At 49.0% G+C, this 13,623-nt stretch overlaps 2 protein-coding genes across 2 annotated transcripts in view; one reads left to right on the top strand and one right to left on the bottom strand.

Annotated features, from left to right (window-relative positions):
- Positions 1-1,748: 1,748 nt before the first annotated feature.
- ASCL1 (achaete-scute family bHLH transcription factor 1) lies at positions 1,749-2,405 on the bottom strand. The gene has a single exon (XM_041398774.1). The coding sequence runs from the start codon at positions 2,403-2,405 to the stop codon at positions 1,749-1,751; it is 657 nt and encodes a 218-aa protein (XP_041254708.1).
- An 8,831-nt stretch (positions 2,406-11,236) lies between these two features.
- The window catches only part of PAH (phenylalanine hydroxylase), a 33,155-nt gene continuing 30,768 nt past the window's right edge, over positions 11,237-13,623 (top strand). Inside the window, exon 1 of the mRNA XM_041398652.1 lies at positions 11,237-11,278. Within this exon, the coding sequence (XP_041254586.1) occupies positions 11,237-11,278 (42 nt within the window). The remainder of the gene's footprint in view (positions 11,279-13,623) is intronic.

Below are 13,623 nucleotides of genomic sequence, written 5' to 3'. Positions count from 1 at the left end.
ATTCTGTAATGTGCAGTGATTTCAGGAAGGACAATGCAATCATTAATCATCCCCTCTCCTTTTCATTTGGATACCATTTGCAACACAGGGCAAGAAAACAATGTTGATAGCGCTAGATCTTTGCATATTTATATAGAGATAAAGATATATATGTTACATCCATCAGGTACAAACACTTCATATGCAACTTAGCTCCGGTATAACATCGATTGACATTCTGTCCTTACATTCATCGTTGTCAATGACAGAAAGAAAAAAAAATGCATGCGGTAGGCAGCTGATCATTTTAATTAAAAAAAAGTTTTATTACAAAACTAGTTTGTATAAAATAGGGTTATACAGGACCTTTGTCAGTTTGTAATAAAACAGTAAGAAAAGGCAGTGGTGGTGGGGGGGGTTGTTTGTTTGCTTGTCTGGTTTTTCTTTTTTTTTCTTTTTTTTTTTTTTTTTTTTTCTTTTTCCCAAAAGGCAGCATATGAGAACAAACGGCTACCGTTTTGTGTTTGGACAATAGCTGCATAAACTTTGTTCATTCTGAACATTGTTTAATGACATTATTAATACATTAACAAAATTTCTATAAAGTAAGACACATTGGTGCTAAAGTACATCTGGAGGAAATCCAAGTCCTTTACAAAACCACATACAAAAATGGCAGTTGTAAGGTAACGTTGACTACGAGTCTAAACATGAAGAGGTAATAAGCATTACATATTAAAAAAAGTATCAAGATATACACATTTTAAACCATTTGTACAAAACCTCTATAAATCTCTCTCTCTTATGTACAAAAATAGCTTAATATATCCCCAACCGGGTTAGGATAGATACAAATAGATTTTCTTATCATAAAAAAATTCACAAAAAAAAAAAAAAAAAAAAAAAAAAAAAAAAAAAAAAGAAGAAGAAAAAAAAAAGATTGGAAGCATTCTATGATGGAAACAAGAGGAAAAGCTTGGATCGAGGGGAGGAAGAGGTACGGGGAGACGGAAGGTAGATGGGGCTCCAGGGACTTCTTTGAGTACAGCATAGCTTAACTTCAGCATCTCCACAGACATGGGGAAACTAACTTTGTCCACAGGTGATGAACGCCAGTCTCTGAAGGGCCGCGGCGGCGGCGAGGTGCGGAGATGGGCCGCCTTTTTGCTGAGGAGGAGGAGGAGGAGGAAGAAGAGCTCCTCCGCCGGCCGAGGGGCGCAGCGCCCTTTCCGCGGCCGGGGCTCCCCCGCCGGACAGCCTCTCCGCCGGGGCGCAGTCCGTGGCAGTGCGACGGAGCGCGAAGGCCGGCCGGTCTCCGGGGCTGGGGGCGACCGCCCCGACCGCCCCCGCGGCGCGCAGCGCTGTGCCCGCCCGCCGAGAGACGTGCCCGCACCGCCCTCCGACGGCAGGGGAACGGGAAACGCAACAGGTTCTTTTTCTGCGTGGATTTTTGTCTCTCTGTGTGTGATCTGCTTTTGTGTGGTTGTTTTTTTTTTTTTTTTTGTTTTTTTTTGGTTTTGTGTTTTTTTTTTTTTTTCCCCTTTTGCGACTGTCCTGTAACAATAAAAGAAAGAGGCGATCAGAGCCACGCCGCGACCAGCGCAGCGTCGGGCCGCAGAGCCGCTCGCAAGTTCCGCGGGACACGCGGCGCCCGCCCGAGGGGCAGCCCCGGCTGCGCCCCTTCCCCCGCGTCCGTGCCCCCGCTATCCCCCCGCTATCCCCCAGCCCTCCGCGGGCGCCTACCCACCTGCCGGGAGGGCGGCCGGCGCTCAGAACCAGCTTGTGAAGTCGAGAAGCTCCTGCTCCTCGGGGCTGAGCGGGTCGTAGGAGCCCTCGTCGGAGGAGTAGGAGGAGACGGGGGAGCCCGCCATGGAGTTCATGTCGTGGGAGTAGCTGGGCGAGATGGTGGGCGAGAGGACGCCTGCTTGGAAGGCGGCGCTGACGGCGTCATGCTCGTCGAGCAGCTGCTGCAGGGCGCGGATGTACTCGACGGCGGAGCGGAGCGTCTCCACCTTGCTCATCTTCTTGTTGGCAGCGCCGTTGGGGACGTGCTCCCGCAGCGTGGCGAAGCCCAGGTTCACCAGCTTCACCCGGTTGCGCTCCCGCTCGTTGCGCCGCGCCACGGCCGCCGGCTGCTGCTGCGGCAGGCTGTACCCGAAGCCGCTGAAGTTGAGCCTCCTCTTGCAGCGCATCAGCTCCGGCGAGGCCGAGCGCTGCCGCTTGGCCGCCCGCGGCGCCGAGGGCTTGCCGCCCGGGGAGGGCTGCCCGCCCGCCGGGCTGAGCTGCGGCGGCGGCGCCCCCGGGGGCGGCCCCGGAGGGCCGGCGGCGGCGGCGGCGGCCACAGCAGCGGCGAAGAAGCACGCCGGCTGCAGGAAGGGCGGCTGCCCGGCGGCGCTGGACATCCTGGCGGGGCTGCCGCTGGCCATAGGCGAGGGGGCGTCCTGCGAGGCGGGGGCGCCCGAGTGACGGTCGGTCCCCGTCCCCCCACCACCACAAAAAAAAAAAAGAAAAAGAAAAAGAATCAAAAAATTCGAAAAGAGAAAAAGGAAAAACTTGCGACGTTCAATCTAAAATTAAAAAAAAAAAAAAAAAAAAAAAGAAAAATAAAAAGAGCTAGGCGACCGACGGGAGCGGACGGCGGAGCCGGGCGGGCGGCGGGGACGGCGGGCGGCTCTGCCCGCCCCCCTCCCTCTCGCCCTCCGTGCGGCGGCCGCGGGGAGGCTCGTGGCGCTCGCGTGTGCGCAGGCTGCTTTGCAAAGCCCCTTTTGCAAAAAAGTGGCTGAGGATTGTGTCTCTTATAAGGGGCGGACGGGGCTCGTCCCCCCCTTCTCCCGCACACACACACACACACACACACACACACACACAGGCAAACCTCCCCCCGCCACCCCCCGCGCTCACACACGCACACCCTGCACCTTGCGCCTTCCACACTCCCCGGCTTTGCCGGCCGCGATGCACGGAGCGCTGTGGCCTTTTCAGCGCGGGGCACACACGCACACACACACACACACACACACACACACCGGCGCGGGGGCGGGAAAGCGTGAGGGGGAAAGGGAAGGGGAAAGGGGGGAGCCCTGCCCGCCGAGGGGCGTCCGAGACGGCGTGCGGATCCCGCTGAGGGAGAGGCAGCGGGTGACTCCCGGCGAAGTCCCAGGGTGTGCGGGGCATCCCCTGCTGGGGCCACCTCAGCGGCGCCTGCCGGGGTTTGGGGCGGGAGAGCCGCGGTGCGGGATGTGTAGGCACGGAGGCGCTCCGCGGCGCGGGCGGGCGAGGCGGTGCGAGCCCGCGAGAGAAGCGCCCTTGCCATTGCGGGACGCGACGCGTTCGGGGAAACTTCGTGTGCGGGACCTCGGCTCCTCCTTGTCCCTAGAGAGCACCGGGAGCCTGGTGTCGCTCCCTTCGCTCAGCGAGCGCTGTCATGCTCACTCCGTGAGTGTCCGAGCCCCACCGGCCGGGGCTGCCGTCCGCTCCCGCTTGCAGCGGCCGGAGCCGCGTGTGCCCGGCACCGCGCACGCCCAACGGGCCGCCTGATGGCTCTATTAGCCAGCGACAACCGGGGCGAGCCGGGCTGGGTGACAGGAGGAGGGCAGCTGAGAGCAGAGCAGGGTAGAGTTCTCGGGAGAAGTCACCTCGAATTACCCCTCTGGAATGCTGATCACCACGGGGTCAGCCTGTCAGGAGAGAAAGAACTAACCACTCCCGGGCACGTCCCACGCGGGCGGTCCAGCACGGGAAGGGAGGAGGTTTGGCTCATAAAGTAAGGGTGTGTTGGGCAGAGCTGGCAGGTGTGGAGCCAGCCAGCCCACCCTTCACTGCCAGATCCCATTTCCCAGCCCACACGGTCTGCTTGCTGGGCCCAGGGAAGCCAGTGACCCCCGGCTACTCCCGTGGCATCCTGCAAAGTGGAAGCGGGGCACCAGCTTTCCAAGCGGGCAGTGGCATTGGCTTGTAACTGGGGAGTCAGGATGGACCTGGCCTATGCAGGGGAAATTATCACTGCTCTCAGGTGAAGTCTCACTTGTGCTCAGGACCAAATGAGGCAAAGCAGCTCTGAGGTGCTGAGAGTTTGAGGCTGGTGTGCTTTGGGGGTCACACTGACCCTTGGGGCTGCAGAGGTGTAGGCAGAGGCATGACCAGGTCCAGCACCGGAGAATGATAATCTTGGCATTCTCGCCCTGCACTCCTGCCTTTCACATATCCATGTATTTCTGAAATCTGTAGCACATTTTCTACCTTCTACTCTGTCTCATTTCTACTTCTCTCTGCACCTTTCCACTCTGTAAACTCAGATATGTGTGCTTTCTAACCCACTAAAAAGAGCATAGCCATGGTATGTCAGCCTTGCCATGGTGATATTATGGCTCTAGGAAGTCCCTGGTAGGTGGCTTTAATCCCTGGTACTCACACCAGCTCCAAAGCGTGGAAGGAGGGGACCTGCAGAGTCCATGTTAAGGTTTCAGTGGAAATGACTGCAAAAGTAAGCCCTATACTGTTGTTGATCTCAATTACAGCAGTCTGGAGCTGTAGAAATCAGTTCTTCTCATCTGCCACTGGATCTCTGACCGTGGCTGTGTGTGTGAGTTAAAAAAGTGCTATGCAGAAACAGCAGAGGAGAACCTCAATGTGCACCTGCTAGCTGGTAATTGTATAATTTTTTAGCATGTCAGCTTTTAATGCTATGTCATGTTAAACGTGTCAGCTTTTCAGCACACGTGATGAAAAATGTGAAGTAGTTCTGTGTGGTCATATTTATTTTGGGACCTCTTCAGTGATCACTGACCAGTTTCTGACTTCTAGCCTACTGTCTCATCACGTGGGAAATGTTTTAACTTATTTTATCCACTCTTGGGCAAGGACAGCCAGACTTTATCAGGATAAAATGTTTGCTTGTGTTTCCTGTTTGGTGAGCTCTCCTCCTTCAGTTCCAGGTCTCCTGGGTGGTTTGTTCAACATCCCTTGTCTGATGTCAGAAGAGACTGCACTGGAAGCAGTTGTTGCACCACCAGCTCTGCATTATGACTTTGGGAAGTGCTAACAGAAATATCAAAGTAATTGCAGCCCTGTAAACTATATATATATTTAAATAGACTAATTCTTCTGGATCAGCCTGCTTCCAGAACTGGTGCAGAAGTACCACATAGGGACATTCCTGCCCTTTTTCCTAGAAGCGGCAGAATAAGACTGGAGTTTCTGGGTCCCTACTCCAGTCTCAGAGGGCTCTTAAAAAGGCAAAAACTGTGAGTCCCAGAGGTCACCAAGTGTAACTCATGTAATTGTGCCTCTGTGGCCCTGTACCCATTTGGCTACCCTGGGTCATGGTATGTGTTTGTGTGAGGGATGGATGAGGGGGGCAGAGTCTTTTCCTCCCTTTTCTCTTTCCTCTCACTGCCCCCGGGGACTGAACTCACCCGTTATGCCTGAGGTAATTCCAATCTCACCAGCTCCTCTGTGTGCTCACTGCGCAGAGTAAGGGACCAGGTTCCTAGATAATAAATATTGTTCCAAGGTCCCCTGCCTTCACTCACTCCTATGCACAGTCCTGCACCTGCGCCTTGAAATTCTTAATTCTAATAGAATGACAAATAGCCCTTGCCCTTTTCATTTGGCACTTTTACTTCAGTCTCCATTTATTTTTTTTATTTTTTATTTTTTTATTTTTAAATCTTGAACTGTCATTATTTTTTAGTGACTTTTTTGTGTACCTAAATTGTAGCCATACTCATGAGGCCTTTTGAAGGAGCCGCCTTTTTAAAAAAAAAAAAACAACAAAAAAAAAAAAAACCCAGCTCTGGTATGCTTTTTTTTTTTTTTTTTTTATCTTGCCACTTCTTTTCTTTTTTAAAGGCCATTTGCGTTATGATTAAATGCTGTCTTGGAAAAGCAGAACGAAAGTCGTTAATCTATATAGATCTTCAAAGAATCGATACATTCGGGACTTCTGTAGGATTTGTTACACTCCATTTTGTTACAGTAGGCAGCTCGTCTGGATTTGGGCACATGTGTTTTTCTCCCTCCCCTCGCCCTCCCCCTCGCCTTTCCAGCTTCCCCCCCAAGAGTGAAAATAAAGTAAAAGGTCTTTCATGGTAAACAAAACCAGCTTATTCTCCACATAGAACACATGAATAGCTGGAAAAAAAACTTACAATAAATGGTGCATTTTTTTCTCTGCTGGGTATAGCATTCAAGATCAGTCCAGTATTCAAGAAGCAGTCCATTTTTTGCTCAGCAAGAGAGTTTAGAAAAGAAGCGTGGGGTCTATTCAAGGATCTTTTCCCCCTTCACAATTGCTGGGCTTTATGAAACCTATCTTCCATGCCTTGTCAGAGTATTTCTGGGGACCAATTAGTGCTTTGTTGCAAGGCTTCTTTGCTGAATCTTTGAGCAGCAAGAAAAAGCTCTCTTGAGTCTCCCCTTATTTTGACTATTTCAGTCATTACTCAGTGTAATAATTAATATGACAACTGGACGCTGAAGTTTGTATAGAAACACCTCGGCTGCAGGAGAGAGCGTGCAGTGGGTGGTAACAAGCTACAGATCAGACCGAGAAGCCACACACACAAGGAAGGGGGGGAAAAAAAGAGAGGGAGAGAGAATAATGAATGAAAAGAAAGAGAGAAAGAATAAAGATAAATAAATAGTTGGTGTGGCCTGAAGAAACATAATACAGACTTGGAAGGAAAAAAAAAAAAAAAAAAGGCACTTTGAATGGAGTGGAGGGAGGGGGGTTAACTCCGGAGAGTTAAACTTATTTTGAAACAGTTTCCATGTGAATATAATTTTCAACATTTGCTACTTTCAGAAGTCAGAAAAGAGATTTTCTCTTGAAAAGGCAAGATGGTCCCTTGGGTAAGTAATTTTTACGGACCGTGTTTGCACTTTTGCATAGTTGATAAAGTTTAATGCCTCTTCCTAAGCGTCCCTTTTGGAAATAACTTAACCATGAAACCTTATTCTTGATTAATTGTTGACCACCCTGCCCAGGGTGGAGAAGGTGGGTTATCGGGGTAGTAAGTTCGAGTTTTCTTGGGGTTGTATCATCTACAAGAGGAATAAAGCCTGTGCCTCAGTGAAGAATTAAAAATGACGTTTGACCAGGGACACTGCTGAATTCTCCTCGAAAGGCGTCTTGGGATGAACTCTCATCACTTTGCAGACATTTCTTGGGCTGCCAATTAGGGCATAATAAATAATTAGAGGTTTTAAGCGTATTAGATACAGCTCATGCTAATGAGCTACATCAGGTCTTGTGCTAACCTGAAGTGACAGTTTGCATATAGGGCTGAAAAAAAAAAAAAACCAAAAAATAACAAAAAAAAAAAAAAAAAAAAACCCCACCAAAAAAAAAAAAAAAACAAAAAAAAAAAAAAAAAAACCAAAAAAAACCACACCAACAAAAAACAAAAAACCAAACAAACCCCAAACCCAAACCAGCCGCCGGAGCAGCTTTTCCCCGCGGCCCCGTCCCGCTCGCCCCTCCGCAGCTCCGCGGGTCCCGCCGGGCGCTGCCGGCGCTTCTCCCCTGCCCTCCGCGCCCGCGGAGCGGAGCCCTGCGCTGCCGGCTCTGCCGGGTGGCCCCATTGTGCAGCCACGAGCTGTGCGTCTGTCAGAGCCCCGGGGGATGAATCACACCGGGCTGCCCTCCCGCATACCCCCAGCGCCACTTTTTGGAGAGCTGAATATTTTGGGTGGGGGGTGGGGGGTGGGTTGTTCTCGGCTCCTCCGAGGCGGTGGTCCCCTGGCAGGAGGGGTAGCAGAGGTTTGGGCGATGCCTGCGCAGGATGGGAAGCGGATCCCCCGCTGTTCCCGGGGAGGGCAGGCAGAGGGGACAGCCGGTGTCCCCACCGCCGCCAGCCGCCTCTGCCGTGAGGACACAGTGCCACCTCCCGGCCACCCGGGAGGGAAGGAGCCGGGGAAATCCGGCGGAGAGGGATGGGGTGCAGCCCTGAGGCCTCGGGGAGCGGGTTCTGCAGTGAGAGCGGGCACGGCTGGTGCTTTGCTAGCACGATGCAGAGGGACCTGCGAGGAAATGCTGTCTGTCTGTCTGGGGTGTAAGGGAGAGCTACAGCACCCTGCGATCTCCGGTAAATGCATACACGATGCTGGTAAGGGGGATGCCCCCCTCCCATGCACACACACACAAACCACCTAAGACACTTGTGGAATCCTCATCTGGGAATTTTTTCCACCAGCTTCTGTCTTAATTAGAAAATTCCCCTCCCGCTGCTTACTGCACCCTCACATGAGCTGGGACATCCCAAACCAGCAGGGAAGCAGGGAGCTGCAGGCCGAGGATAGGCCCAGTGTCCTGGCACAGGAAGGGACATCTCTGCCCAGACACAAAGACTGAGAGCTCCAGGGAAGCTGCCACTCTGCAAATGGGTGGCAAAGAGCAGTCTGAAAAGCAGCCAAAGTCCATGGCCCCTTGAACTTGCATCGTGCCGGCCAGGGGAGCTTGCCAGCTTCAGTGCAAAGAGCCCTGTGAGCTGTGGCTGAGAGCACAGCCAGAAAGGACTACATGTGGTGTGTGCATGTGTGTGTGTGTACCCAAAGAAAGCGTGTTTTGGAGGGAGAACACGTGTTTTTAGGCAAAGGCAAGGTGGGACGTTAGTGCAGATCTGCATATCCTTGAAAGGAGAGGGGGTGCTTGGTGCAGAAGCAAAAGCCCAAAGCAGGACTAACAGATTTAAAGCCCAGGTGCTCACACCAGCCAGGGAATCAGGCACATGAGGAAGCTTGAAACCCAAGTGGGAAAATCTGGTTGGCAGTGTCACTGCAGGGGGATGAACCCATGCTTGGTACGCTGAAGTAGTACTTCAGAGAGGACAGGGAAAATCCAGCAGTTTGGACTCTGAAATGGCCCAAGGTATCAGATGCTGATGCAACTGCACATTCCAAGAGTAACATCACTGGGCACACACATACTCACTCACACACCCCCACACACCACTTTGCTCCAAAACAAGAGACATTGGGAATTCCTCCTAGCAGGATAGAATTGTTTTTCATTCAGCCAGTGCCTTTTGCTACCAGGCAACCTCTGACAGTGCAGACTGATCAAAGAGTGAACTGGTGGTAATACACTGGTGATATTGTTATGATTGTGTAACAACAAGGGTGAAAGATAATCTTGCAAAATAAATACAAAAAAGCAGGGGGTAGGAGGCAAAATAGATGATTATAAAGATTTGGCATGAGCAGTATTTTAGGTATTTGATATTTTGCCTTGTCTTGCCATTACCATTGGGCAGAGTGGACACATGTAAGAAAGGGGATGGAGAAAAGGAAGAAATAAAGACCAAAACATATCAAAGACATAAAAAGCATGTAAAAGACATAAAGAAGTAAAAGAGAGATTAAAGATTAGTGACAAGAGAAGGGATGGGGAAAGAAAGAGGAAGGCACAAACAGAGGAGAGAATATTTTATCTCACTGAAAAATATACCAGGTGGCAAAGGCATGGTGTATGGGGAAAGTAAACAAGACTAGTTTCTGGGGTCTGTCTTGTCCTGCACAGGGGCTATAATCAGAGTTGTCACCATCTTCATCTCACTGTTATTTTTTTCCAAGGTGGCCTTCAGTCTCCCTATCATGGATAGGGCTGTGCCTTGTGCTGCACAAACACAGGATACAAAATACTGGCTACCATAATGAATTTACTGGCTGAGTAGTTAAAAACCCAGTAGTTTTTCTACTGCTGTCAGTTACTGGGGATACTTTCCCCCACTGCTCTGCCTTTCCTTGCCCCATCCTCCTGCCATGTGAGCAGAATCCAGTGTGTTTAATGTGCATTTGGCTACATTAACCCGCCAGCCCATACCACAGGCTTGCTGATCACTTCAGAAATAACTTTCTACCCTACAGGCAGTTTCAGGATACACAAAGAAGCAGCTCTTCTGAAAAAGGTTCGTATTTGCACCCAAAGCACAGAGTCACTTCAGATGCGTGTTATATAATTGATAATTTTAGTGGGATGGATTCTGACTCCACAGTAAGAACTAAGAAAATTGTTCCACTCAGTTTCCCCACTGTAAGGCTGCTGGGTTTTGTAGGTATGAAAAATTTACAATAAGTCTTTTCTAGTGTTCGCCAATATGAGTTTGCACAGGTGTGCGCAGTAGAGCTTCCTTCAAGGACAAAATAACTGTAAACAGAATTCATTTCATCATGAAAATATAGCAAGATCACCTGGCTTGACACAATTTGTCTTTGTAAGACTTCATTTTCCCAAATAGCAAGATAGATACTTGTCAAGTTCCTTCATTTTTTCACCTGCTCTCTGATATTGTGTTACAGCTTTCCAATCTCCTTTACCGCTTTAGGTGACTCTTATTAAGCCAAATTTGGGCTCTCTCATATCAGTACTTTACTAACCTTTCCTGAAATCATTTATGTGTCCCACCCTGTTCCCCCTGTGCTTTCCATGGCTGACACCACATGCAAGCACACGTACATCATCTGCAGTTCTACATCTTCCTGCCCTGGAGCTCTGACCTACTCTTTCCTGCTCCTTTTCTTCCTTTACCTTCTTCCCTTTCCCCATGCTCAGGCTCACATCTCAGTGTGAGGTTCATGCTGCTAACTCCTGTCTCATGCTTCCCCTGTACTGGCTGTCTCTCTCCAGTGTCCAGTGAGCACAGTGGTGTCTCCTGCTCTCTGAGCTCTTTGGCAACAGCCCCAGAGGTCCTGCTAAAGGACAAATCCCTCAGCTGCTGTGCCTTGCCAGAGCCTTCCGTGCCTCACGTTTGACATCCAAAGAACACATCCTGGAGAATGTCTGATATCTGTCCAAGGGGAGTGACCCCGAGGTGAAACCCACCTGCGGCTGAACATGCAGCTGCATTGGGAAGGAACAGGCTGCAGGCTGAACTGAAAACCATGTGTTGACTTGAAAAAATGAAAACAGCTGATGTTGATCAGGAGGAGGAAGGCTGTTAATTCAGAGCGTGCTGCTCCTCCACGTTGGGTGCAGACAGAAACAATCTGCTGGAGAGCTGCTCCACGCAGGCGTGGGACTCACAGGGGATGGCCGGCGTGGAGCTTGGTGTGCCAGGGGTGGGTGGGGGGGGCGTGCAGGGAGAACGCCCCCTTGGCATGCTGTCCAGGGGAGGGAGCTGGGGAAGGGAATGGCTTTGCCTTGGCTGCTCCACTTTAAATACCTTTGCACAGATCTCTGGCCACTGCAGTTAAGCCAGAAGGCTTCACCTGCTGTAGTGGAGGAGCCTCCCTGTGTGGGCATTGCTGCCTCTGCAACATGGACTCCCAGCACTGCAAAATGAATGGTGACTCTTTCCAGGTAAGTGATGCGGTCTGTGCCTGCCTTTTGCAGAGGTGGAGGGGTGTCCTGCCTCACTCCTGCGCTGCTATGCTTGTCCTCCACTCTCTGAGAGGCAGTGTGACCCAAGAGGGGAAGAATCAAGGTGGCCTGTCATGATGCTTAGCAGTACCTGAGCAATTTTGGCAGCTCCTGTATTTGTCTGCTCTTAATTGTACTCACAAAAAACACAGCGAGAACGCAAACAAATATTGTAAAAGTATCCTTGTGTACATGGCAAAAAGACAAAGAATCAGAAAAGACCAGAAGCTTATTGGAAGTCTTAAATGTGTGTGATGAAAAAAAGCTGTCTTCTTTTGTTAAAGGAAAACAGATGAAATTATGTGTGCAGCTTTTTGTTAAATTTGGGGCTCTCTTGTTCTCTTTTTTTAATGTTTACTGACTGACTGACTTTGAACTCTTTGCTTTGGGAAATACAGGAAGGACCTGAAGTTCATGCCTTTTAAATACAGGCACTGATGTTACTGCAGGGGCAAGTGATGTAACCTGAGGCCAGCATGGTTAATTATTAGGACAAAATTCTGCACTTCTCTGTCCTATGCAATGATGCTGAAGCCAGAGACAAGCTGCATCAGATGTGCAAAAAAAGGGGCTTCTATTTTTCATAAGAGCAGAGAAGCCAAGGAAGCCTCTATTCCTACTTGGTGTGCTGAGGCTGAACTCCCACAGTATTTCTCTAGAGTCTCACCTTGCTGCTTATCCAAGTTGTGTAATTGCTTTGTTCCAATGATGACTGCCATGATGAGCATTTAAATGCCTTAAGAAATCTGACTTGGAAACTAATTCCATTTTGCATATCTAGTGAATTTGAACATTACAGCAGTGAAGTGAAAATTTTATATCTCTGAAATTGCAAGAAAAACTTTACCTGGCTTTACCAGTGTTGGAATTCACTCTGAAGGGCTTTAGCTAAATGCCTCAGCAATGGATTAGAAGGCTGACAGGATTGTGTTATTGACCCTAAGGCTGCCACCTGTGTCAGAATGGCAATACCAATCTATGTGCAGTGTGGCTAACTAAAAATGCAGGTTTGTGCTCAGGTAAACCTATCCTTGCATCTACATAACATTTTGTTTGAGATTGCATACTTGCAGGGGATATAGTGCAAGGTCCAGGATGGCTGTTCATCCCCTTCAACTGGTTCTTATTTTATTTCCTGGAAAAAAAACAGATCTGGAAGAAAATTGGAGCTGAATTTATGCACAGTGTAAATCACATATACATATCACAGAGACAATATTTCAACAAAATAAAATTGTTTCTTCAACTCTGAATCATAATCACAATAGTAACACAACAGTCAAACTACCCCAAAGCTGCAATTCCTCCATGTATGTTGAGGGACTAGAAGTCAAAGTCCAAAATGAGAATGGAAAAAACTGATCAACAGTTAAAGCTATGCATAAGTACAAAAAGCTCAGCAACAATGTGAGTGCCTCTGTTTTTGCTTGCTGTCACCTCCAGTGCACGTGTTGAGGTTTATTATCTGCAGTGTGCATTGATGCAGGCTGCCTCCATTATCCTGATAAGAACTGGGTACCAGCAAAACAATCATTTCAGTCTTCTCTCCCTTTGCAATTAAAGATGTTACCTCTGTGACAGGCTCAGGCATGGACTGCTGCTTGTTAAAAGACCTTCCAGGGAGCTGAGGTGCAGATGTGCAAGAAGTTAAGCAAGTATGAGTCTGTTTACAGCACTAGTGCCTGCTCCCTACTGCAACGTGTCTTTCTCTTAAGCACCAATATAAATCAACTTACAAGAGTGGGAAAATGACTGAGGACAGATTGAAAGCAGCTGATCTCAACAAATCAAAGCTAGTGACCAATGAGTTTGGAAAGGTTTTTTAAGACTTTTTTGTCTAATCTCATTGTACAAAGAGATCGATTGTTATCATCAGGATTACCTTGCAGGACTTCAACTTTGCACTATATCCCCTGCAAGTATGCAAACCACGAATTGTTTGTCACACACATTCAAGTCAATCTGTCATATAAGTTGGTTCTCACAGCATGACTTGGCAAGAATATTTTGAATATATAGCTGCATGTCTTTTAGAGCAGTTTCATTGCAGACAGTGAAAACCAAAATCTCGATCCGTTGGACGGACAATGGTGGAGCCACTTCCATCCTTGAGATGTGGTGGGTGTGGTGGGTGAAAACAGAAGGAAAAAAGCAATGCATGGATAGTATTTAAGATGACAGTTTTGGTCACACTACCATAAAATTTCAGTACTACAGACATTTGTTTTGGCTTTTGCCAGACTCCTGTCATCGTTTTCCCTTGTGGTTTTTGAGGTGTAAATGGG

The sequence above is a fragment of the Onychostruthus taczanowskii genome, unplaced genomic scaffold (genome assembly GCF_017590055.1).
Source record: "Onychostruthus taczanowskii isolate IOZ18803 unplaced genomic scaffold, ASM1759005v1 scaffold15, whole genome shotgun sequence".
Classification (NCBI taxonomy): domain Eukaryota; kingdom Metazoa; phylum Chordata; class Aves; order Passeriformes; family Passeridae; genus Onychostruthus; species Onychostruthus taczanowskii.
Note: the sequence above shows the minus strand (reverse complement) of the source record. Positions and strands in the feature narration are given on the sequence as shown.

What these genes read in the sequence shown, in the direction of transcription:
- ASCL1 (XM_041398774.1), bottom strand. Translation starts at nt 2,405, where the DNA reads ATGGCCAGCGGCAGCCCCGCCAGGATGTCCAGCGCCGCCGGGCAGCCG.